A 23,999-nucleotide genomic window follows, 5' to 3' on the forward strand; every position below is an offset into this window, starting at 1 on the left:
ATAGACTTCTATCACGGTTTATCAATGTTATTGATAGTAAAATATGTCAGTGACTATCAATATCTATTGTTGGTAGAATCTCAAATTTTTGCTATATGTTGTAAATATTTTGTCAAATTTACTTTTTTGACAATTCTCCAATTTACAAACTATAGTAAAATTTTAGATTTTAGTAATGATAGAAACTTATAAACTTCTATCACTGTCTATCAATGTTAGTTATAGAAGCATTTCAATGTCTATTATTGATAGAGTTTGAAATTATGTTATATGTTGTAAATATTTTGTTGAATTTTCTATTTTTGACAATACCTTATTAATTGACTTAAAAGAATTATAATTAATAAAGCTTTGAGATATTTATAAATATAGAAATTACATTAAAAATAATTAAGTATATAAAAATAATTTAAAAAATTTACAAATATAACCAAACATGTCAAAGTCTATCAATAGACCATGTAACAAATATTGGTTTATCACTCATAAACCATAAGAATCTATCAGTGATATATTAAATTTGTTATATTTGCATTATTTAAAATGTTATTATATATTTAATAATTGCTACCTATTATAATTACCCTAAAATTTCACCATCTTTCTTCATTGCTAAAATTAAAAACAAATTTTCACTTTATAATTATTTTACACTAATTAATAAATATTAGTAAAAATTCAAGGTTTAAATTGAAAATCCAAAAACCATAAAATCCAAACTGAAAAAAAAATGTTAAAATTATAAAAAAAATTATATTCGTGAGTGGTCGAGTCAGATTACTCGCACCTCTTGTAATTTCATGGGACAACCCACTTAACCCAACAACATTTGAGTGTTAAGGAAACATAAATTAATTTCTAGATAGATGATCATCGTAGATTGAATTCATGACTTATTTAGCTAGAAAATTATAACATTTTGAAATCTAAATAAAAAGTGGATGAAATATAGATATGGATTCAATCGTTGTAACGGCACGTAGTAGATAAAAATATAAAAGAAAAAATCTCGATGAAAAATTGAATTAGCTCGTTGGCGGTAAGATATATATCTCAACATCCCATGTTTAAAAGTCTTGAGAGATAATAAGTAAGAGTGTACACTAAATCAATCAAAGTTATATTTAATTGATTGAAGTGACATTATTAAATAAGAATCATTAAAATCAAAATAAATTCCAACAATAAACTACCAAAAAGGTGAGCTTTTGTGTGACACAAATGAGTGCATTGCACTAGATTATAACACCCCCAAGACACGTGTCAATACCATTTTGTAATTTATCAAATAAATTTTGATGTCCTAATAATAATAATAATAATAATAATATATTCTTTCAATTACAAAATGTTAGCTTCTGTCAATGTCTTTCCTTAATTATTTTCTCTCTTTTTTGCAACTTGCTTAGCTTCCTCCCCTATTCTATTCCTTTTCAATTCTTCCCACCAAGTACTTCTAATAATTATATCATTTCATTTCCTGTTTTGGATTACACACACTTTCCCATCTTCCCCTCTTATTCATACAACTATTTAAACCAAAATTAATCCAAGTCGGCACATACACCTTCATTTAAATCTCTACCAATATGTTAGCTAGAGAGAATCCATACTTAGATTGTTTGTAGCGCCACATAACAAATTTAGAGTATTTTCATATAGAACTTTAAATTTTTGATTTTACAAAAAATGTAAGAGTATATGAAACAAGTAGTTACCCCGACTAGATGTAATTAAATTGTGTTAGTTTGAATTAAATTGAGTGGTTACATGTATATGCATCTTTGAATAACAATTTAAGATAAAGAGGAACTGTGCATGTATATAATAGTCTTAATTTGCTCATAATTCATAATTCTAAAAGGCTTAAAAAATATGCCGACCTCAAATTTATTGATACTAAATTTATAATTTAATCAATATATAATAACAAAATTTAGTTTGAAAGATATTAATTGTTTTTAAATTATGTATAGTTTGTTCATGAACCAAAAAATGTAACGTCATCAATTACTCCTAACATATTAGGCTATTTTTTTGTTTAAGAGATATTTCTAAGTAGATTTTTGTGGGTTAATACACAAGAAATATAAAATGAATCAAATGAATGATTGTTTCCTTCTAAACTTCTTTCTATCAAACAGGAATATGTGTTATTATTTGAAAAATGTGTAGTTATTACGGAAAGAGATGTTTGCGATATTTTTTTAATTTTTTTTTTCTTTTTGGAGTTGTATGTAGAAGTGAGGCAAAAAAAAAAAAAAAAAAAAAGAAGAAGAAAAAAGAATGAGATGGATGGAAAGGTTGCGAGGGTAAAATGAGAATTTCGAAAAAGTTCGAAGTAACAAAAATGTAAAAATCTCTATGATCAATGCTTTTAATATATAGTAGCTAGAGATATAGATAAATATATATGAGAATTGTCAAAAGCAGCAGCAAATTTGATAAAATATATTTATAAACTGTAACAAAATTTCAGATTCCATCAATAATAAATATTTGCTATAACATTGGTAGACTTAGCCAATAATTGATAGAATCTAAAATTTTCTTATAATTTGTAAATATTTTAATTTATTTTACTATTTTAAAAAATGGTCTAGAGATAAATAACTATTATATGTGGTTAGAATAATTTGAAAACAATGGTAAGACAAAAGAAAAGAAAAGAAAAGGAAAAAAAGTAGGGAGAAAAAGAAAAAAGAATATGATGTGTTTAGAATTTTAAAATAATTTGATATGAACAACAATATTCTCTAAAAAAAAAACAATTAATACTTTCTTAACGAGACTTTAAATATAGAAAAGTAAATAAATTTATTAGACCCTATAGCAAAATTTTTTATTACAGAAAGAATTTCAATCTAATATCCAAACACGAGTAAAATACCAAAATCCAATCCATACAAATTTCATTTTGGATCCATAATGTACGATGTGATAGGGTCAATTAATGGACATCCAACGACCTAGGTCGCTTGGATAATCGTTGTAGAAAAGGTTTGTGCAAAAGATGAAGAAACCATTTTAAGGAGTTTGAAAAAGAAGAAACACACTTTGAAAAGAGAATAAATTAGAAACGAATTGATTTAGCTTTTTGGTCAATTTCAGAGTAGAGACATAGACCTTTCACCATGGGGTTTTTTTGGAAGACGAGATTGATGAGCTTTGGCATACATTGAGAAATGAGAAAATTCGATAATTAGTTGTGGGTGAATCAAACCAGTTTTGGTCGACAATTCTTCGTGCATTTTGTTTTTTAAAAACACATGGTTAATTGGAATCCACTTGGTGGAATATTTCATGTTTTTTACTTTTTTTTTTTCTCAATAATCTTGGATTCTTCAACCTTTGAATAAAAGTTCTTTTTTTTTATCTGGTTAACTATCTATTCAATAATTACTTTTTTACAAATTTTTTTTGACATCAAAATGTCGTAGGATCTAACGGATTGTCCTATGAAACAATTATTTGAACTTTAAATACTCATGAATAACAAATAAATAAATAAACAACCTTATTGGAAAATTATCAGCAAATTTTAACAAAAGGTTTAACTTTAACATCATTTTGTAATTAGTTTGTTTTACCACACATTTTTTGTATAATTTTATTGAAAGAGCATGAGAATACAAGTTTCCAAATGAAAACTAATAAAAAAAAAATTGTTACCAATATGAACATAACATACCATATTTTCTTTATAATAGAAATTTGCTTTCATGGATATTATTTAAATTCTAGCTACTTTTGAAAAGCATTTCCATACGATAAATCAATAAATAAGGAAGGGTAAAAAAAATGTTAAAACATGAATTGAAAGTTGAAAACTAGACATATTTGGACTAGTGATGATGAATAGCAACTGTGCCAAAATGTTAACAAACACTTCCCCCCTATCTACACCAAAATGTGTGATCTTAAGAAGATGGTAAAGCTATGAAAGCATGAGCATTATAACTTTGTTAGCCTCTTAAAGAACATGACAAAAACCCAAAATGTTAACAAAATTTGCAACAAAAAAGATAAACTTGAATTTGAAACAGAGAAAACGATCCCATTGATGAGATTGATAACTTCCAGCAGATTAGAATAAACGTCTAGCAGGGGGATGGACCATTTCTATTGTGGATTGATCGCTTTCAAAGCCTCCAAGGATTCCAACTACTTTTGAATTCTGTCCAAGAAGAATCCCACACATTCTTCTTATTTCATTATTAATTTTTATAGCATCGGTATCAAATTTTCATTGGTAATAGATCGAAGGATATATATGTGCTGTGTGTGTGGTAGAAAATATGACTACATACATATATATATATATAGTTTGATATATGTTGGGTCTCAATAAAAAGTAGAACTAAAAATAATAGTGTTATTTATATTTCTTTTTCATTTGTTATTTGTTTCTTGTGAGAAGGACTTCTAGCAAGTTCAAGAAACGAAGAAGATATTTTAAAAAGAAAAAGTAAAACAATAGATTAAATACAAGGGTTTTTCTATAAAAAAAAATATATAACAAACTGATAAAATATTTATACGGTATATAAAATTTTGAAAACGAAAAAAATCCACAAGCTCACAATGAAAAATACAAAAAATATCTCAATCAATATGTGATTAATCGGCCACACACGTGTCTAATTCTTCTTATAAACAATCATGATACACGATCGTGTAAGAAATGATACATGGTCGTGTAGTTCTTTTTAACGATGGAAAAAATGTTTCAAATCTAAACGATTTTGTTGATATTAGGTAAGCGATTGTTTAGATCACATATACAGAATCGTGTAGTTATTTTGAAACGATGGGAAAATGGTTTCAAATCTAAACGATTATGTTGATCATGTTCATTAAATAAGAGATTATTTTAAATTATATCAAAGTGATATTTAAACAATCTTGATATTCTGAAAGAGAAGTGGTAAGAAATAAAGAAAAAGAAGATGAATCTGAAAAATGGGCCGAAGATAAATCTGAAAGAGAAGATGAATAAATCGTAAAGAGAAGATGAATAAATCGTAAAGAGAAGAAAAAGGAGAAGTGACAAATCTCGCAATATGATTAAGAAAAAATATGAAATTTATGAAAAAAAATTACCGATTTCATGAGCTTTTTGATTTTGTTACACACGCCGTAAACGTTTTGTTATATGTATGAAAATTAACATTATACATACACGTATGTATATTTATTTAGTTTTATTTTTGTGATGAGTGGTTTTCCAACGACTCTTGAAATAGTTCTTTTAACCGAATAAAAATTTAATTCATATTGAGTTGTTTTAATTTTAATTCAATACACCTAAATAATTAAATAAATATTTTAGATACTAGCATTCTATTTCTTTTTGAAACAAGAAGAAAAAGTTATTTATCTTACTAACTAGAATCAACCCAGCCCAATCTATGAACATCCATTCTGTTCATTTCTTAATTAGTGTTATTTAGGTATTTTGAAGAAGTTTACAATCTTAGGATTGGATCTAAAATGTCTTTTAACCCAATTCAATCCACGAACGTCTATCACGTGGGAGCTTTAGTTTTTTTCCCCTTAACGTGTGATCTTAGTTTAACTATTCAATTAAAAAATATTTAATTTAATTGATCTAAAAGAAGAAGCAACAAATATATTTTTCAATTAGGAACAGAGTTAAACATTTTTTTTTATGAAAAATCCTTGGTGAATGAAAAAGTTATGGCTAATCAAATTTTGCCACGTCATTGACCAAAATCCTTCTTAAAAGTTGTATCCATCTAAATTCAAGCCCATTATGAAAATTTGTGCTAATTAAGATATTAAGTCCAAGTCAAGTCCAACAAAACAACCAAACCCATAAGATATTGAACCCAAGTCAAGTCCAACAAAACAACCAAACTCAAGTCCATAGAAACGCGTAGAAAAGTTTATGTAAATAGAAGTCTTACTCCTTCACTTTGAGGAGTTGGAATAACGGAAGGCTTAAAGTTCGTATGCTCTTAACTTTGAAGATCCAAAAATTAAAGCTCTAAAGATTTAAGGAAATCAATTCGGTCGAGGTTTTGAAAATCAAAATCCATACTAAAGCTCTAAAGACCAAAGCTTCAAATATCATCTTTTACTCTCTAGAAGATCCAAAGATAAAACTAAAGCTGGAAAGACTTTTAAAAAGTTTTGAAGGTTCTGAAGCCATAAACCCCAAAAGGTAGATCTAAGTTCATCAACAAGTTCAAAAGTTTATTCTCCAAAGAAATAATCAAATCCAAAAATCGATCCTTCAAAAACAACAACAAGCATAAAGATTAAAACTTCATTTGGAAAAGAGAAAATCAATCCATCAAATAAGAGAGATTATACTCAGTATAGTAAACCAAAAACTAAAAAGAAATCTGATAGAGATAGAGAATCAAAGGAGGAAAGCAAATCATTCCTATCTCTCCCTTTAAACATCACAAGAAGCTGAAGAAAATTTTCTAACATTACAGTAAATCAATTCTTCATACTCACTCAACTTAATGTGTTGTAGAATTTTGAGAATAAAGTCTAAAAACAAGTCTATTTAGTTTTTGTTGGAATCAAAAAAGATTTTCATAAATTTTTGTAAATACAGAATGAAGGAAACAAGAAGTATTTAACAGAGCAACAACATTTAAAGAGTATTTATAACACAAAGTTGTGCAATTCGGATGTTACAAAAATATATTAAACAAATTCAAAAAATTGTAGGACGAAATGGCTGAAAAACAAAAAGAAACAATAAAGTAGAAGAGGTTCTTTGCAAAGACAACCCCATCCGACGTGGATTGGAATATTTGACCCATTGCCCTATAGGATTGCGGATGAGTTGAAAGAACCACATGGGCGCTGATCTGGCATAGCCAACACATCATCAACGGTCCGATCGTGCCATCTGGACCTCAAAGCTAGGTTCAACCGTTGGATGAAACCCTCCCCCTGTCTTTCATGATAATCGAGGAACATTGCGATCTCCATAGGGTCCTTATCCTTCCACCACATGGCCTCACATGCCGCCAGCGTGCTAACGGCCCCACCGGGATATTTCTTCTCGACAAATCCGGCTGTCGCGACGATATGCTCCACCATTCCGTCGAGGAGGGACGGCGGCGCGTGGCCCTCTCCATTCCATAACCACACGCGTGACATACCTCTGAGAACCGCCGTTGACATGGCGTGATTCATGTTTGTGCCATTGAAAATAGAAGGGCTCAAATGGACGGCGAAGTCAACACCACCGTCGAGCTGCTCAACGGCGACATTAGAAGGGAGATCACGGAGGGAGAGCGTGAGATGCACGCTTTTGATTATCTTCTTTGGGAGGTGATGTGAAGGGTAGATCAGATTCTGAATGAAGTTACTGGCGTTGAGGAGTAGGCGCGTGGCTTCGTCATTTGAAACGTAGAAGAGATCGAAACGTTGACCGGCGGAGGAGCCTTTGGCGTTGTTGAGAATTGTTATGTCGAAGCCTTTTGAGGCTTCGTGATTGGCCCATAGTGAAGTGAGGCCGACGACGGCGACGAGAAGGAGGCGGAGGGCGATGGCGTGATTGGAGAGGTGAGGAGAAGTGGGAGTGGTGGTGGGGGCGGGGGAGGTTGAGGAGATGAGAGGTTGAGAAAGGGATCGGCGGTTTTCCATGGTTGAAGGATAATTATAGAATTGATAAAAATGGAGGGATTCGCCTTTGGTTGAACGTTTATGACTTCAATTGAAGATGCTATGATTTGGTGCCATTTCTTTTTCACCTTTTTCTTTTTTTCATTTTGGTTGTATTCATTTTAGCATTACATTACATTTAACTATTACCTTAATATTACTATAATACTAATCATGATATAGGACAAGGATTAATCCCACGCCATTATGTAATTATTTAGATTGCTTAAAATCCCTATTTGTTTTTTAAATTCTTCTAAATACAACCATTTATTTTTTAGTTTTAATTTTATAATAACTTAATTTTACGAGTTTGTTCTGACTTTCTTCAATATAATCTTACAAGAGTTTTGACTTAAAGGAAGGTTAAATGTGTAGTTTTGCTTTCTACTTTTTGGTAAATATTCTCTCATAAAAAGTTTAATCTAAATTCAATCATCCTTATATATATATTATATATTGTATTTTGTTTGTAGTTTGATCACAATTTATCCAATTCTTCTCATTCTAATATTATATTACTTATATGGAAAAGAAATTTAAAAAAAATAAATAAAATTGAAAGTATTAATTTGTCTTTTACATTTAATACTAAACACAATTATATTTACATAGCGATGTCCTACGTAATGATTTATTTTGTGTCAAGGTGATGGAGATGGATTATGGTCCCCTATCCCTACTTGCAAAGATTAAAGTGTCATTGTAGGGTTGTTTTGAGAAATACCAGCAAAAATAGAGTGTAGTATACAAACTATCTTCAAAATATAAGCTTTTCATTTCTCCTCTATATTGTGCTCTAGTTTTTGAAAAACACTATACTGCCTCCTTTTTTTTTTTTAATGCAATTTTACTTATTTTTTAAATTTAATTCAAATTTAGAAAATTAAATTAAATTATTTATAAAATAGAGTATTATATGTTTTAATATTTTAAATAGTTTTCTAAATTTTAATCTATTTTGGTTTTAAATGAATATCTTACTAACCAGTTTCTTTTAAAAAATAATTTGGAAGAATGATGTAATTTTCCACATTTTAATATATTTTTATTAAAAATAAAGGAGGGTTTGTAAAAAAAAATAGTAAATTGATAAAATATTTACAATATATAATAAAATTTTCAGATTCTATCAATAATAGACATTGGTAGCTATTCATATCCTTCTAAACGTTGATAGCCAACGATAGAAGTCTATAAGTGAATATCGTTGATAGAATCTAAAATTATGTTATAAATAGTAGATATTTTAATTTATTTTTTATTTTAAAAAATATCCCATCTTAAAATTATTTTCAAATCTAGGCAATAAATTAAAAAGCAAGATGTTATTATTTATAAATATTGGCAGGCACTAGTTATTATCGTGTATCGTGTATCGTAGATAAACACTGATATTTTGCTACATTTATAAATGTTTTCCACCCTACTTTTATCATTTAAAACCATCCAAAATCTTATAAATACATATAATTAATTTATATATTTTTAATTAAGATAGGAATAAATTAAAGTTGGGTTATAAGAATTTGGACTTTATGGAATTTGTTTGTGAAATATCCTAAAAAAATCTTAGTGAAAAATCCCTCACTCCAATAGTTTTTTTGTTTTTTTCTTTAAATGCGTATAGTCCAATCATTAATGTGAAAATGAATGGAGGAAATATAAAGCTATTCTCTCCCATCTCATCTCCTATACTTTCATACTTCTAAGCCATCAAGTTTTATACATTTCACAAAATTTATCTCTTCTCCTCTCTAAATAATAATGTTACATTCCAATTATATATTTCTTTTCTTACTCTTTATATAATTACATGGTTAAAGATGTGTTTAGAAATTAATATTTGCGAGGAATCAAACAATGATCTTGTACCATCTAGCAAACTTTCCTGACAAACAAATCAACAACAATAATTTAGAGAGCTTAAGACAAAAAAAAAAAAAAAAAAAAAAGAATCATGGTGTTTTTGATTTATCTTCAATATCACAAAGACTATTATGAGTTGTGAGAATTATTTTATTAGTGAATCCAAACACAAGTAGAAGTTCAACACTTGACCATTATTCTATCTTCAATGGGTCAAGCTCCATACACATATATTTATTCATTGTTCCTCTCTCATGGATATCCTTTTGGTTGAGTACTATACAGTCAAATAAAACACTTTTCTTAAAAGCACAAGAATTGTAGCTCTAATTAAAATAAAAGTATAGTTAATTTTACCTTTGTATATATACATATATCAAAGGCAGGAAGTAAATTTTGGTCTTCAACAAGTTTTAATTTTTAAATATAAAAAGGTAAATTAATACTAAATTTGTTGCCATCTTGATGCATTAGTTTTTTTAAAATATTATTAAAATGCATTAGTTTTTTTTTTAGAGATAATCATTTATATTAGGTTACATCAAAGTTCGAACTAATCCATTTAAAATTTTAATAGCTGAATATATATATATATACACTATAATTAATGGTTGAGAAAGTAAGATTTTAATGTAAAAAATTGTAAGGAGTGAATTTTTCTTTGCCATTAAACTTTAAATAGTTTGTATTTTCATTATTGTTAAAAAACTAAATTTGAATATATAACTCTTTTATAAAGTTGGTTTTAAACATATTTCCATAAATCAACAAACTTACAAAAGATAACAAAATTGTTTTCTAAATCAAAATAAAGAATTATGCTTTAGAATGAGTTTTATTAAAGCCCAGTAGGCTATTATGCACATGTTTGAAATAAGTGAACTTGGGAATGGGTTAAAATCATTTTTATTATAAACACACATTTAATCAATTTTATGCTTTTCAAAACTAGTTTTCGTATTATTAAAATAATTGATTTTGTATGAATAAAAACATTTTTCAAAATAATTTCAAATTGAAGAGAACAAAAGTGAATTAAATCATTTAAAAATCCCATTTAAATATGTCATAAAAACACTCCTACAATCACTTCTACTGTGATCAATATGAGGTCTTGTAACTCAACAAATATTTAAAGAGAAAATCAAACAACTTATGAGATGAGAACGAGTGTTGATTTCAGATATTTGGAAAAATCTATGAAATTGATAATAATTATAGAGGAATGATTACGCAGTATCTTGTTTAAGCCAAAAACAAGGAAGAAATTTCAGAACTTACTTCAACTTGGCCTTAAGTTCTTAGCAAAATACAAGCAGTATCACCCTCGCATCGATCCCTTTCACCATTAATTGCCATCAACCTAAGGAGAAAAGAAAACAAAAGAGAAGGAAGTGGTTTTGGTGGAGGAGAAATAAGAAGCAAAGAAGCTTCCATTCTGGAATTATTCTCAGTCATTAGTTACTCAAGAAAGAATACATAGCAGACTCATATAATAACCATTCAAATACTAAACTCTTTAAGAATCTTAGCTTGAACCAACAAAGAGAATTGATACCAACGCATCCATGTGAGATGTTTGTCTTTTACCCACCAGAAATAAGGAAGTTCCTTTCAATTCAATATCTACATCTGTTGCTTTCTTCTAAATGAAACTGAACAATGTAAGTAAACACTTCAAAGCTACATGACAAAAGAAGTCAACAACAATCCATTTAGATGCATCTACGCGATGGCAAAGCTTAAATAACGCAAAAAAAATATGATTAACTTGAAATGTTATCCTCAACAAAACTCCTTCAAATAATGGTTGGAACCTCGTTAAGGAAACGAACAAGAAGAATAATAAGTAGGACGGTAGGCAAAACAAACCCAACCTTAAACATTACGAGTCATCGGTAGAACAAAACTTATAAAAGCAAAAATACAAGGGATGTTTTGCCTACAAAGAATAAGGAAAGAGCTAATTGAAAATATGCATATTCTTCAACACGTGAGATATGTATTTTCCAGCATAATCATTTTATTTAGGTCAAAATTCATGAATACATCAAATAAAAATGGTTAAAAAATCACTTCTCTAGCATATAATAAAAGTATATACTTGAAAAATGTTCATCAGTTTATAAAAAGAAAAGTCTTATCCCCTTCAACCATCTATATAACTCAGGTAAAGAATAATATCTAAAGCTTTATTTCACAAAACCTCAACAGCAATTTAGATATAAGCTCAGAGTCTAATTTCAATGCTTCGTGATCAACTGAATTCAACAATCATATGATCTTAGGGTTCTTGGCCACTAAACGTATAATTCTATTGGTTAATGTGAACTTATGTAATTAAAATCAATCCCTAACTTGGTTGTAAATAAAGTTTTGAGGCCCTATATCCAAGCTCAGAAGCAAAAGTACTATTTCTAGGCTCTTTCTCTAAATCACATTTATGGGAATCAAATTTTCTACTTATCAGTTTCTAGATGAAATTAAAATCATTAATAACAAACCAAACTATATAAGAATTGAGTCAAATGACTTTATTATAAATGTTAATTAGGCAAGCTTTTGTTACTTAATATCTAGGAAATTAATTTATTTGAATCCCAAAGATCAAGACCTTAACTCATTCTTAAAGAATTAAAGAAATAAAAATTTAAATGGGTAAAATTTCATGTTTTCCTTAATGAAAAGGAACCAATAAACAAAATAATAAATAAAAATAACAATTGAGTGAAAAAGATATAACTTGGAATATTAGAGTTCAAATTAGAATTATATCTAAACTATGGAAATGAAACTTAAAACCAAATTTCTAAACCCTTTAATTTTCTTTAATCCTACTCGTCTTTTCCTTCTCTTTTTTTTTTCAAGTGATTCCCAAATTGTAACAACATGAGATTGTTTTCTACTTTTTTGGGTCCAATAAGAAAAAAAAAAACCATATTATAGTTTTATTTTTCTCATTTTTAAAATTTAATAAATTATTTTTATCTATAATTAACCAATGAATTAGGAAAGTTAACGCGGTATAAATAGATTAATTATTTCAAGAAATTTAGAAAGTGTTTTCTTCAAATATAGTAAAATGAATTAAAATATTTACAAGTATAGTAAAATATCATCTCACATATGTGATAGATTTGTAAATATTTTTATTAGTTTTCCTAAAACGATTTTTTTTTTAGAAAAATAGTTTTTTTTCTTTCCATGAAAATCATTTCATAATGATATTTATTAAATTATCAGTGTATATAACTTGCAATATGTATTACAAGTGTAGTTCAATAAAATGTCACATGACAGACATTTTAATTAAAAGAAATTTAATATAAATTTATATTTGGTTTTGTGTGGTAGAGAGGTGGGAAGCACGAAAATGGTTGTAGTTAATCATTTTACAAATTGCAAAAGAGAATTGCATTATATAACCAAAAAAATCATGATAAATCTTTTTTTATATAGCGTAGATATAATAAATATGATAAGTAACTAGTAATATTAGACGATTATCGAAAGATTATCATAGAGTTATCGAGTTTTAAATTTGCTATATTTACAATTTAAAAAAAATGTATTGATAGAGACAATTACGAACTATCCATATTAACTCGTCTGTCCTTCGGACCTGCCTCATGGCATCATGGAGTGGGTCCATTACAAAATTTCATTATTGTTGTGTTTATTATACATTTATACCTCCTTTGTGTTTTTCTCTTCATTACCCCTTAATAACGGAAATTAAATATATTTTAATTTCATTAAATTTAAAGATCACTCAACACTCAATATTTTGAATGCAAGTTCTCTCAACCAATTTTACTTTTTACACACAAAAAATGCCACATTTTACCCTGCTTCAATTTTAAATTGATGTAAGTTCAAAATTTTGAAGTAGGTGTGAAAAAAAAAATAATAACAATTTATATGAGAAAATAAACTAGATAAAAAAAAAGAAAAGTGTTATATATATTATATTACATTTAATTTCTAACTACTGGTTTAACCATTTGGGTAATTGGTGATTTAAGATGGTATCAAACCATATTCTTTTAGAATATAATGTCTTGGATTCAAGTCTTTGCATCCTCGTTTCTTTCTCAATTAAATATCTATTTCCACTTGTTTGTCTATTCTTCATATTTCACCTACTACTTTGAGTTACTGGATTAATTGGTAATTTAGAGAAGAAGAAACAATGTTCGACGGGTAAAAGAATATACTAACGAGAGTTGGGAGCATTATATTCGAACCACAAATTACTTTATGTTTGTTAACACTGACAACATCAATTGTAACTGATATGATACCCATAAAGTTTCATGTTGCACCAATCTTTGTACATAATAGTTGTCGACACATATAAATGTCAATTGTAGCATAAACTTCCATCAAAGACATATTCCATAGATATTGTTGTCTCATCTATGTTTTCAATTATCATTTGCATCATAGTATTAGATCTTCATCGATATAAGGAATATTTTCGTCGATATTTTCACACATTTTTGTTGTGTTTTGGACATCTAAATCTTCATTTGATTGTTGAAAAATTTACAAAAACATAAAATAAGTCATTTAAATCTAATAATAAATAATGTAGTTTATATTTTGGAAAACGATTACTTAAATATATTTTTTAAAATTCTGTTTTATAGTCTTTTTTTTTAAAAAAAAAATATTTTCGACTTCGATATTTTATTGATATTTTCACAACATTTTCGTAAAGTTATGATATTAACGTTTCCAAAATCTTCATAACCATTAATACGTCCTAAACCTACCAAAGTTTTACGGTATTTATTTAGTGTTAAAATTTACATTTGCTTTGTAAAAAGAAACCCAAAACAATATGGCAAAACTTCTCTTCTCCCTCTCACTCCTCCTTCCTCTTCTCTCCACCACCACCGCTGCCGTCGGTCGCCACCCTCACGACTCACTCTCCCCTGACGAGTTCGAACTCACCCGATCACTCATAACAAATTCCAACCCCTCCACCAACGTAACCTTCCAATACGTCGCCCTCGCCGACCCGCCCAAGCAATCAGTCCTCGCATGGCTTTCAAACCCCAAAACCCCTCCGCCACCACGTCGCGCCACCGCCATTGTCCGGTTAAACAAAGCCACACATGAAATCCTCATAGACCTAGTAAAAAAATCCATCCTCTCGGACCAGGTCTACTCCGGTCCAGGGTACGCACCATTTACATTCGAGGAGCAGTTTGCAGCTGCGGCTTTGCCACTGTCCCACCCGCCGTTTGAGGCAGCGGTGAAAAAAAGAGGACTGAAAATAGAAAAGGTGGTTTGTATATGTTTTAGCGTTGGATGGTTTGGGGAGAAAAGGAAAATGGAAAAGAGGATTGTGAAAGTTCAATGTTTTGATTTGGATGGGAGTTTGAATTATTACATGAGGCCTGTGGAAGGAGTTATAGTGATCGTTGATCTTGATGAGATGAAGATTGTTGGGTTTCGTGATAGATATAGGGTCCCAATGCCTAAGGCGAGTGGGACTGAATACAGAGCATCAAAGCTCAAACCACCATTATTGCCACCTTTGAATGGAATTAAGATGGTGCAACCGGATGGCCCTAGCTTTAAAATCGATGGCCATTCTATTAGGTAAACCTTTTAGTTTCATTCATTTGGAAGTTATTATTAAGCCATAAATCTTATATATAATAAACCAATATACAACAAACTATAAAATACTCTAAGGTTAAACAATTATTACAAAATAACCTTTTAAGCCTGTATGTTTGGCAAAATGGTTGGGTTATGGAGGGTTTTAGAGTTATGATAAACTGTTATGGAGGATTTTAGAGTTATGATAAACTTAGGATTATGATAAGATGTGTTTGGGGAAAGGGTTATAGAAAAAATGTTACGTGTTTGAGGGAAGGATTATGTAGGTAGGGTTATGATAGTGTTATGATAACATATGTTTGAGGAAAGAATTATATGGGTAGTGTTATGAAATTTTTTATTTTTTATTTTTTAAAATTTATATTATAGATTCAATACACAAATTTCTATACTTAATTTACTCAATCATCTTAGTTTTCGTAAAATAGTTTGTCTAAATTTTTGTAAATACGACGCTCATTTTCAACATTTTTTTAGTAATCCTTACTTGCGTATAATTTTGTATATTTAATTTACCAAATTGTCATAGTTGTCGTAAAAAAGTTGTCTTAATTTCTTTAATACAATGTTCATTTCCAACCTTTGTGCAATTTTTAAAAAAAAAAACAATTTACCAAATCGTCATAGTTTTCGTTAAAAAAATTCCTTAACTTCTTTAAATACGGCGTTCATTTTTAATCTTTTTCAAGTAGTCGTTAGGTGCGAATAATTTTCTTTTTTTTAATTAATATTCTAAATTCAATAACACAAATTTCATTTATTTAATTTACTAAATTGTCCTAGTTTTTGTAAAATAAGTTGTCTTAATTTATTTAACTACAACGTTCATTTTCAACATTTTGTAAGTATACGTTACGTTTCAATAAATCAGTTTTTATGAATGTGACATGTGACCCATAAACATGTAATTAAGTGCAAATAACCATTAAAATTAAGAAGTCATGAAAACAGAAAACAACAATCACGACTTTTACCAGCTCTAGTATTTAAAATAAATAGATTAACTATAAATAAAGAAGAGTTAAGAAAGAGTTGGAGGAGGGTTGAGGGGAGAAGTTAGAGGTAAAACTAGGGTTATGATGATCATTTCTCGGAACACACCCTAAAACTTTCATACTTTCTATCCATGATATTTTAAAAACTTGTTAAAAAATACTTTTGTGCTGATAGTTTTGGATGAAAGGATTATGTTTTGTTTAAAAAGTTAAAAAATTAAAATATCCTTAAAAGAGAATTATTTTATTGCGAGTATCGGGACAAAAACAATTAATAATGGTTTAAAAACTAATGGCATAAACTAAACATGAAAGAATTAACAAGAAAGCGAGGAAGAGAGGATAGAGGGAAAATAGAGAAAAAAGAGAAGTGATTGGTTCGGTAAGCATTTGTAAAGAGGAAAAGAAGCAAAACTATTATTACTTCTTAAAACAATCTCATCTCGTGGTTATTAGTGCATTCGCATGTTAGCATTAAGTGAATTATTAAAAATGTTTAAACCTGTTATTTTGGAAACGGATCAGTTGGGCGAATTGGAATTTTCATTTGAGCTTAGATGAGAGAGCAGGCCCAATTATTTCACTAGCATCAATCTACGATATAGAAAAGCAAAAACGTCGACAAGTAATGTACAGAGGATTCATATCGGAGCTGTTCGTGCCATACATGGATTTAAACGAAGAATGGTACTACCGAACGTTTTTCGACGCTGGCGAGTACGCCTTGGGACAGTGTGCCGTGTCATTACAGCCGCTTCAAGATTGTCCGGAAAATGCCGTGTTTATGGACACCTACACGGCTGCGGGAGATGGAAGACCGGTGAAGATGTCCAACACTTTTTGTATATTTGAACGCCATGCTGGTGATATCATGTGGCGTCATACGGAGGGCAACAAGAACGTTCCTAATACACCTGTAAGTTACACTTCTTCTTTTTTGTTAATTGAGATAATATGCACTCTAAATAAGCTCTTGTTTGACAACTCTAGATACTTAAAGTATTTTCTTATATCTAATAGTTTGTTAAAATTTTCGATTTAAAGTGAGATCATTGATTGTGGTATTGACATATACAGTGGGGTGACGATTTTGCAGATTACAGAGACGAGGACGGAAACAAGCTTAGTGGTGAGGATGGTGGCTACTGTGGCAAACTATGACTATATTGTAGATTGGGAATTTAAGCAGAGTGGCTCCATTGCTGTTGATGTAGGTCAATTTACTACATTTTTTTTTTCTTTTAGATTGGTTGTGGTGTTGATTGATGGAGGGCACAATATGCCTTGTTAATTGAGAAAATAATTTTTCGTCATACATGTTGAATGAAATTTCTTGTTTTGCTCTTCGTAACAGATTGGGTTAACTGGTTTGCTAGCAGTTAAAGCATCAAAGTACACTCACAATGACCAAATAAAGGAAGAAGTTTATGGCCCATTGTTAGCCGAGAATACGATCGGTGTCCATCATGACCACTTCGTCACTTTCCACCTCGATCTTGACATGGACGGCGTTGCCAATTCCGCTGTCAAATCCAATCTCCGCACAGTTCGATCGCGGGATCCCAATTCCCCTAGACTAAGTTATTGGACAGTCATCGCCGAGACAGCCAAAACAGAGGATGATGCGATGATCAAACTCGGCCACCAAGAGGTCGAGGTGTCCATCGTTAATCCCAATCAAAAGACCAAAGTGGGAAATCCCGTCGGCTACCGTCTGATCCCAAGGTCCACGGCGGGTCCCCTTTTAAGTCCTGACGATTACCCTCAAATAAGGGGAGCTTTCACCAATTACGATGTGTGGGTTACACCATATAATAGCTCCGAAAAATGGGCTTCTGGACTCTTCACTGATCAAAGCCATGGAGACGATACCTTAGCTACTTGGACTCTCAGGTAAACTATATCTGATTTTACTAACTAAATCTAATTAAATTAATTCTTAAAGTGAATCATCTTGTGGCCAATCTTTGCATGGGAGATTTATGGTTTATTTAACATACAAGTTAAAAACAAAAAAGTAGGTTTGGATCAACTTTTGGAACTTTGGTTGGTATACTGTAACATGTGATGTAGTTAGTGAGAAACACAGACTTCAAGGTATAATTAAACAAAAGTTTACATTAAATAATAGAATCAAACTGAAGAGTAAAAGATGTGTTGTAACCAAGAATTAATGTGGATGGGATGATGAATATTGCAGGAACAGGAAGATAGAGAACGAGGACATAGTGATGTGGTACACAATGGGGTTTCATCATGTGCCTTGCCAAGAAGATTACCCGTTAATGCCAACTTTAAAACGTGGCTTTGAGCTTAGACCAACCAATTTCTTTGAGAGCAATCCTGTTCTTAAAGTCACCCCACCCCGCATAGTCAACTTGACCAATTGCTCTTAGACTTCAAACCATAACTAAACCCTCCATCTCCTTTGGATTGTACTTTAAGAATAAACTTCATTAACACAACACTCATACTACTTATGTTTTTTAATCCTTAAAAGAATATAGAAACATATCAGTACCTTTATTTGAATAACAAGCTAAATGAGTTGTGTCATGATCTAATGATTTTTGCTTCACTTCTCTCCATTAAGCTTATTGGTCTTAATATTAAATGCACCTTGCTCCTTTGAAGTTTCTGATGTGTCCATCCAATGTTTAGTTGACTTTGTCTGAGATTTATTGGACAGGTGTTAGTTGAGAAATTTTTAAAAAGGAATTTTTTGAAGATGAGATGTCTTTCTTTTTCGTTTGAGGTAATCAAATTACACTTGCTCTCAATTCAAGAAAAGGCCTCTAATTCCAACATCATACATCATGCCTTTGAGAAGAAGTTCCAATTTTTCATCATTCCAAAACAACATACACCAATTACACTTCCTCATCCAACTTTTTATCATTCCAATCGAATGAGTTTATAATATAATGTAATTCTGAGCTATTACGACTTATTTCATCCTAATCATCCTTATAATCTTATTTTCCATTTTCATATCTTTTTGCATTTCAATACTCTTAAGATGGGAGTAACTCTTTTCGTTATGGTTGACTTTTAAATGAGGACTTCTTTTTCTTTGCTTTTCTAGGTAGAATTTTCATTTCTATTGTCCAATAAAGAAGCAGGCAAGTTTCATAAAAAAAGAGAACCAAAAACCATTTGAATTTTCCCTCCTCTCTCCATGAATCCTCTTCTGTTTCTTCTTGTACTCCTTCACCCTCATTTCTGTACAGCGGCGCAGCCCTTTTTCCATCCCCTTGATCCTCTAAACCCGACGGAGCTCGACGAAATTCGGCTTGCTATCAAGAAATCCCACCTGGGAAAGCTTCCAAATCTCACATTCCACTTCGTTGACTTGGAAGAACCAGAGAAGAAGGATGTCCTTTCCTGGCTTTCTTCCGGCGAACAAAACAACCCCCTCCACCGTCCACCCCGCCACGCCAAGGTTGTGGTTAGAGCAGCTGATTCGACCCACGAAATAGTTGTAGACCTTGACACGCACTCCGTTAAGTCTGACAATATCTATAATGGCCATGGCTATCCCCCTCTAACTTTTGTTGAGCTTTTCCAAGCCAGCAAATTACCTCTCAATTTCCCTAAATTCAAAGCTTCCATTCATAAAAGAGGCTTGAATCTGTCTCATGTTTCTTGCATCCCGTTTACCGTTGGCTGGTACGGCGAAAAAACGACCAAAAGGCTTTTAAAAGTTGCGTGCTTTTACAGAGAAGGAACAAGCAATGTCTTCTCAAGGCCAATCGAAGGTATCATCACACTAATCGACGTCGATGCAATGAAAATCATCAACTACTCCGATCGCTTCACCGCCCCATTACCAAAATCGGAAGGCACTGATTACCAATCACAGAAAACAGAGCCCAAATCTTCCAATTGCAAAGCGGCGAAAAGAAAATTCACCATTAAAGGTCATCAAGTGAAATGGGAAAATTGGGTTTTCCACGTGGGATTCAATGCTAGAGCGGGAGTTATCATCTCAACAGCCTCCATTTTCGACGAGGTGAAGAAGAAATTCAGACGAGTGCTTTACAGAGGACATATTTCAGAGACGTTCGTGCCGTATATGGATCCGACGAATGAATGGTACTTTAGAACGTTTATGGATATCGGAGAGTTTGGATTCGGGCGGACGGCGGACACTCTCCAGCCAATGGTTGACTGCCCGGAAACCGCCGAGTATCTTGACGGATACATGGCCGACGCCAATGGGCGAGCTCAGAAAGTATCGAGAGCTATTTGTATCTTCGAACGCCATTCGGGAGATGTGTTATGGAGACATACTGAGATTAATATCCCTGGAAAAGTGGTAACTAGAATTCAATTGGTTTATGTTTGAAAATATAATTGAGTTTTAGAAACAATGGTGATTCCAATATTTTGTTAATGTTCTTTGGCAGATTAGACGTGGGGAAGCAGAGAAGAGTTTGGTGGTGAGGATGGTGGCAACAGTGGGGAATTATGATTATGTTCTTGACTGGGAATTCAAAAGAAGTGGCTCTATTAAAGTTGGGGTATAATTTCCTTTCTTTATCTTAAATTAACAATAGCTATATAAGTTTGGTGGTCAAGTTTTTTGAGTTAGTCTATTCATTTCACCAGCAGATTCTTAATAGACCATAGAATTTTCAAGATTTGTTTAGAGTTTTCAAAAAAGATGCTAATTGGTCTTAATTCAATATTTATTTTGTGTCCAATTGTTCATTCCACTAACTTTTTTTTTTTCTAAATAAAGAAAAATGAAAAGTGATCTTCCCAATGCCTTTATTTTGTTCTACTAAAGATTTCTTTTGTTTAATTAGTTTGAGATGTGCAATGCACGTGGTTAGTAAAATACTCACAATAACTCCTAAACTTAACCCTTCATTTATAATAAAAAAATAATACCCTAAAATACACAAGTTTGTACTTAAATTTTCATATAAACAACCATTTAAGCCTTAAATTGTAGAGGGTAATGATGTAATGTTCGTACTTTCAGATTTAGTCTTTAAATTCTAATATATAACCATTCATGTTGTTTAAGCGTAAAAAAATTATCAAATTTAGGCGTCAACTTTCATTATTACAAACTTTTATATTTTAAAAAGAAAATTTTGGGTGCAGCTTGATTGTTTATATGATTTGAAAGTGTGGTGTATTGAGCAGGTTGCTTTAACGGGGCTGTTGGAAGTTAAAGCCGCACCGTACGAAAACACAATGGATATAACCCAACAAACATACGGAACATTGATCGCCGACGACACCGTCGCCGTCAACCACGACCATTACCTAACCTACTACCTAGACCTCGACGTTGATGGCGTCCCCAACACATTCGTCAAGTCCAACTTCGTGACGGCAACGGTGGAGGACATCAACGCCACCTCACCCAGGAAAAGTTACTGGAAAATTGTCCGACGAGCCATTCAAACTGAATCTGAAGCTAAGCTTCAGCTCGGATCCGACCGGCCAGGTGAGCTCTTGTTCGTCAACCCCAATAAGAAGACAAAGATTGGGAATCCTGTTGGCTACCGGCTCATTACGGGTCAACCGGTTAATTCTCTATTGACCGACGATGATTACCCTCAAGTCAGAGCGGCTTATACCAAGTACCCGTTGTGGGTGACTCCTTATAACAAGACGGAGAGATGGCCTGCTGGGTTTTATGCCGATCGGAGCCGTGGTGATGATGGCTTAGCCGTTTGGACGAAAAGGTAAATGGATTTTAAATAAATAAAAAAATTCTAATTTTGAATTGACTTTCACTGTGTAATTTGTTTTGATTTCTTTAGGAATAGGAGAATCGACAATAGAGATATTGTTTTATGGTACACAGTGGGTTTCCATCACAGCCCTTGCCAAGAAGAGTTTCCGGCGATGGCGGCACTCCACGGCGGCTTCGAGCTCCGACCGGCTAATTACTTTGATAGAAACCCTTTACTTAAATGAATGACCAATTCAAATTTGTATTGTTCATATGGGAGATTGATTCAATTAACTTATGGAAAACAATGTTTAAATTAAAAGAAATGGTTCTTTTAATTTGGAGACTTTGTAAAGAATAATAATAAGTCAATAACTTTCTACTTTTCAAACCATTGATTGAATAACAATTTTTGTTTTTATACTAATTGAGTCTCTTTCATTCTATATCTCTCTTTCCCATTAAGATGCACGAAACCATATATGCCACCAAAACCTTCTATACTCTTTTCTTTCATCACTAAACAATGTGTTTGAGTTTATTTATGTTTGAAATGCATAATAATTTATTGTAGGGAATAACAATCATTATAATAAAGATGAAATTCAAATTGAGTATAACTTAGAGTTGGAGGCCTAAATGTTTTTCAATTTGTACTATATGTATCTTCTTTGTTGGAATAATTAGATCAAATAGTGTTACGTGCAATATCTAATATTTCTTTTTCAAGTACTTAAAATATTTCAAATTTTGAAGTTAGAACTGTTCAAACTAATCTCTAATAATATAATGGATGACTCGAACTCATATATTGAAGTCAACTAAATACTCAACAAATATTAAGAATCTTTTATATCCGTAGTTACGTTGTAGAGTGCTCATAAAGGTGTCTATAAAAAATTGATTATTAATGACTCATCACTGTTAACTTAGATTAGCCATTAAATCATTATAATATTTATATTCAATTGAAAGGTTGATCGACGGTTCACAAACCAAGGTAAACGATTAAAATAAAATACACTAATCAAAACTAAACTAACTAATATATTTTTAAATAAGGAAAAAATGAACAATAAATTTAATAAAATGAATTATAAATCAATTCATATATAGAATATGCAAAATTGCCAAAATTTTGAAGGAAAAAAATAATGTGTGGCTGCTGGGATTCGAGCCCAGGTCTCCACGGCCACAACGTGGAATTCTCACCACTAAACTACAGCCACATTTGTGATAGGAAGGCACTTTGTAACCAATCTAACCTAAAACAAACAGAGTAGAAATAGAAAAAGTACGTCATCCAATTCACTTATAACTTTCATGGCAGCGATACCATCAACCAATACATTTTCTTCACAATAAGAAAAGCAGAATTACGTGGTAAAAGTTAGTGCAAATTTAATTTGCATTAACTAAATTAGTCTTTCTTTTTCTGATTTATGCATCTTTTATATGGGAAGAACTTTTCGTGCATCTTACACGTATTTCTGTCTCTTTTTCTTTGATTTATGTATCTTGGAGCGTAATCAAGACGTTAAGGAGATGTAATCCTAGTTGAGATGTTTGAGTGTGAAACGATAATATTATAATTAATAATTATATGTTAATTAACTATTCCGTTTCCGTTAATTAAAAAGACAATTAAATTGGAAGCATCAAACACATTAAAATTGGAACCAAACACATGTCTTTTAATCAAAAAGGCCGTGACAACAATGAACAAACAAACAAATTATAATAAAGACAAGCAGAATGAAAGTATGGTTCTTAATTTTCTCATGTGATATTCTTTTTCCAATGATACAGATTTCCTTTATCTCTTCCTTTGAAATTAAATCTCAATTATTACTGATTTAATATCCTTGCAATTTTCACATTTTCTATCCATTTTCATCTTTTTCTTTTCAAAACATATCAGTAGTACTTTCCAATTTCTTTAGTGATTACTTTGGAGGAATATGATGCACATGTTTGACCCTAAAATGCTTCACCCTCTGGTTTAATGGTGTGAGTTAATATTATATAGTGCATTGCACATGTCTAGGAATCTAAATATATAACATGTGTTGTTGGAATGTGTTAAATTTAATATTTGGTACAAACAATCAAGCATGGCTCTCTTTGTTTAATTTTTCATGGTATTTGAG

The 23,999-nt window shown here is 31.0% G+C and overlaps 3 protein-coding genes, 1 long non-coding RNA gene and 1 other non-coding gene across 5 annotated transcripts; 2 read left to right on the top strand and 3 right to left on the bottom strand.

The window, feature by feature from the left end:
• Positions 1 to 6,587: 6,587 nt before the first annotated feature.
• LOC101221763 lies at positions 6,588 to 7,760 on the bottom strand. Its single transcript, XM_004140207.3, has one exon. It carries the CDS (start codon positions 7,633 to 7,635, stop codon positions 6,808 to 6,810), a length of 828 nt encoding a protein of 275 aa, XP_004140255.2. The 5' UTR covers positions 7,636 to 7,760; the 3' UTR covers positions 6,588 to 6,807.
• A 1,480-nt stretch (positions 7,761 to 9,240) lies between these two features.
• Positions 9,241 to 11,835, bottom strand: LOC116404434. Its single transcript, XR_004217281.1, has 2 exons — positions 10,804 to 11,835; positions 9,241 to 9,544 (listed from the first exon to the last, which is right to left on the bottom strand). It is a non-coding gene; the product is annotated as an uncharacterized LOC116404434 (long non-coding RNA).
• A 2,502-nt stretch (positions 11,836 to 14,337) lies between these two features.
• LOC101221992 (primary amine oxidase) lies at positions 14,338 to 18,710 on the top strand. The gene is made up of 5 exons (XM_004140208.3): positions 14,338 to 15,135; positions 16,680 to 17,070; positions 17,251 to 17,364; positions 17,509 to 18,047; positions 18,355 to 18,710. The coding sequence occupies exons 1-5, from the start codon at positions 14,369 to 14,371 to the stop codon at positions 18,548 to 18,550; spliced, it is 2,007 nt and encodes a 668-aa protein (XP_004140256.1). The 5' UTR covers positions 14,338 to 14,368; the 3' UTR covers positions 18,551 to 18,710.
• Positions 18,711 to 18,932: 222 nt separating this feature from the next.
• Positions 18,933 to 22,276, top strand: LOC101222232 (primary amine oxidase 1). Its single transcript, XM_004140209.3, has 4 exons — positions 18,933 to 20,472; positions 20,564 to 20,677; positions 21,312 to 21,859; positions 21,938 to 22,276. Exons 1-4 carry the CDS (start codon positions 19,333 to 19,335, stop codon positions 22,092 to 22,094), a joined length of 1,959 nt encoding a protein of 652 aa, XP_004140257.1. The 5' UTR covers positions 18,933 to 19,332; the 3' UTR covers positions 22,095 to 22,276.
• Positions 22,277 to 23,006: 730 nt separating this feature from the next.
• On the bottom strand, positions 23,007 to 23,078 carry TRNAH-GUG. Its single transcript has one exon. It is a non-coding gene; the product is annotated as a tRNA-His (tRNA).
• Positions 23,079 to 23,999: the final 921 nt, after the last annotated feature.

Source organism: Cucumis sativus, chromosome 6 (assembly GCF_000004075.3).
Source record: "Cucumis sativus cultivar 9930 chromosome 6, Cucumber_9930_V3, whole genome shotgun sequence".
NCBI classification, from domain to species: Eukaryota; Viridiplantae; Streptophyta; class Magnoliopsida; order Cucurbitales; family Cucurbitaceae; genus Cucumis; species Cucumis sativus.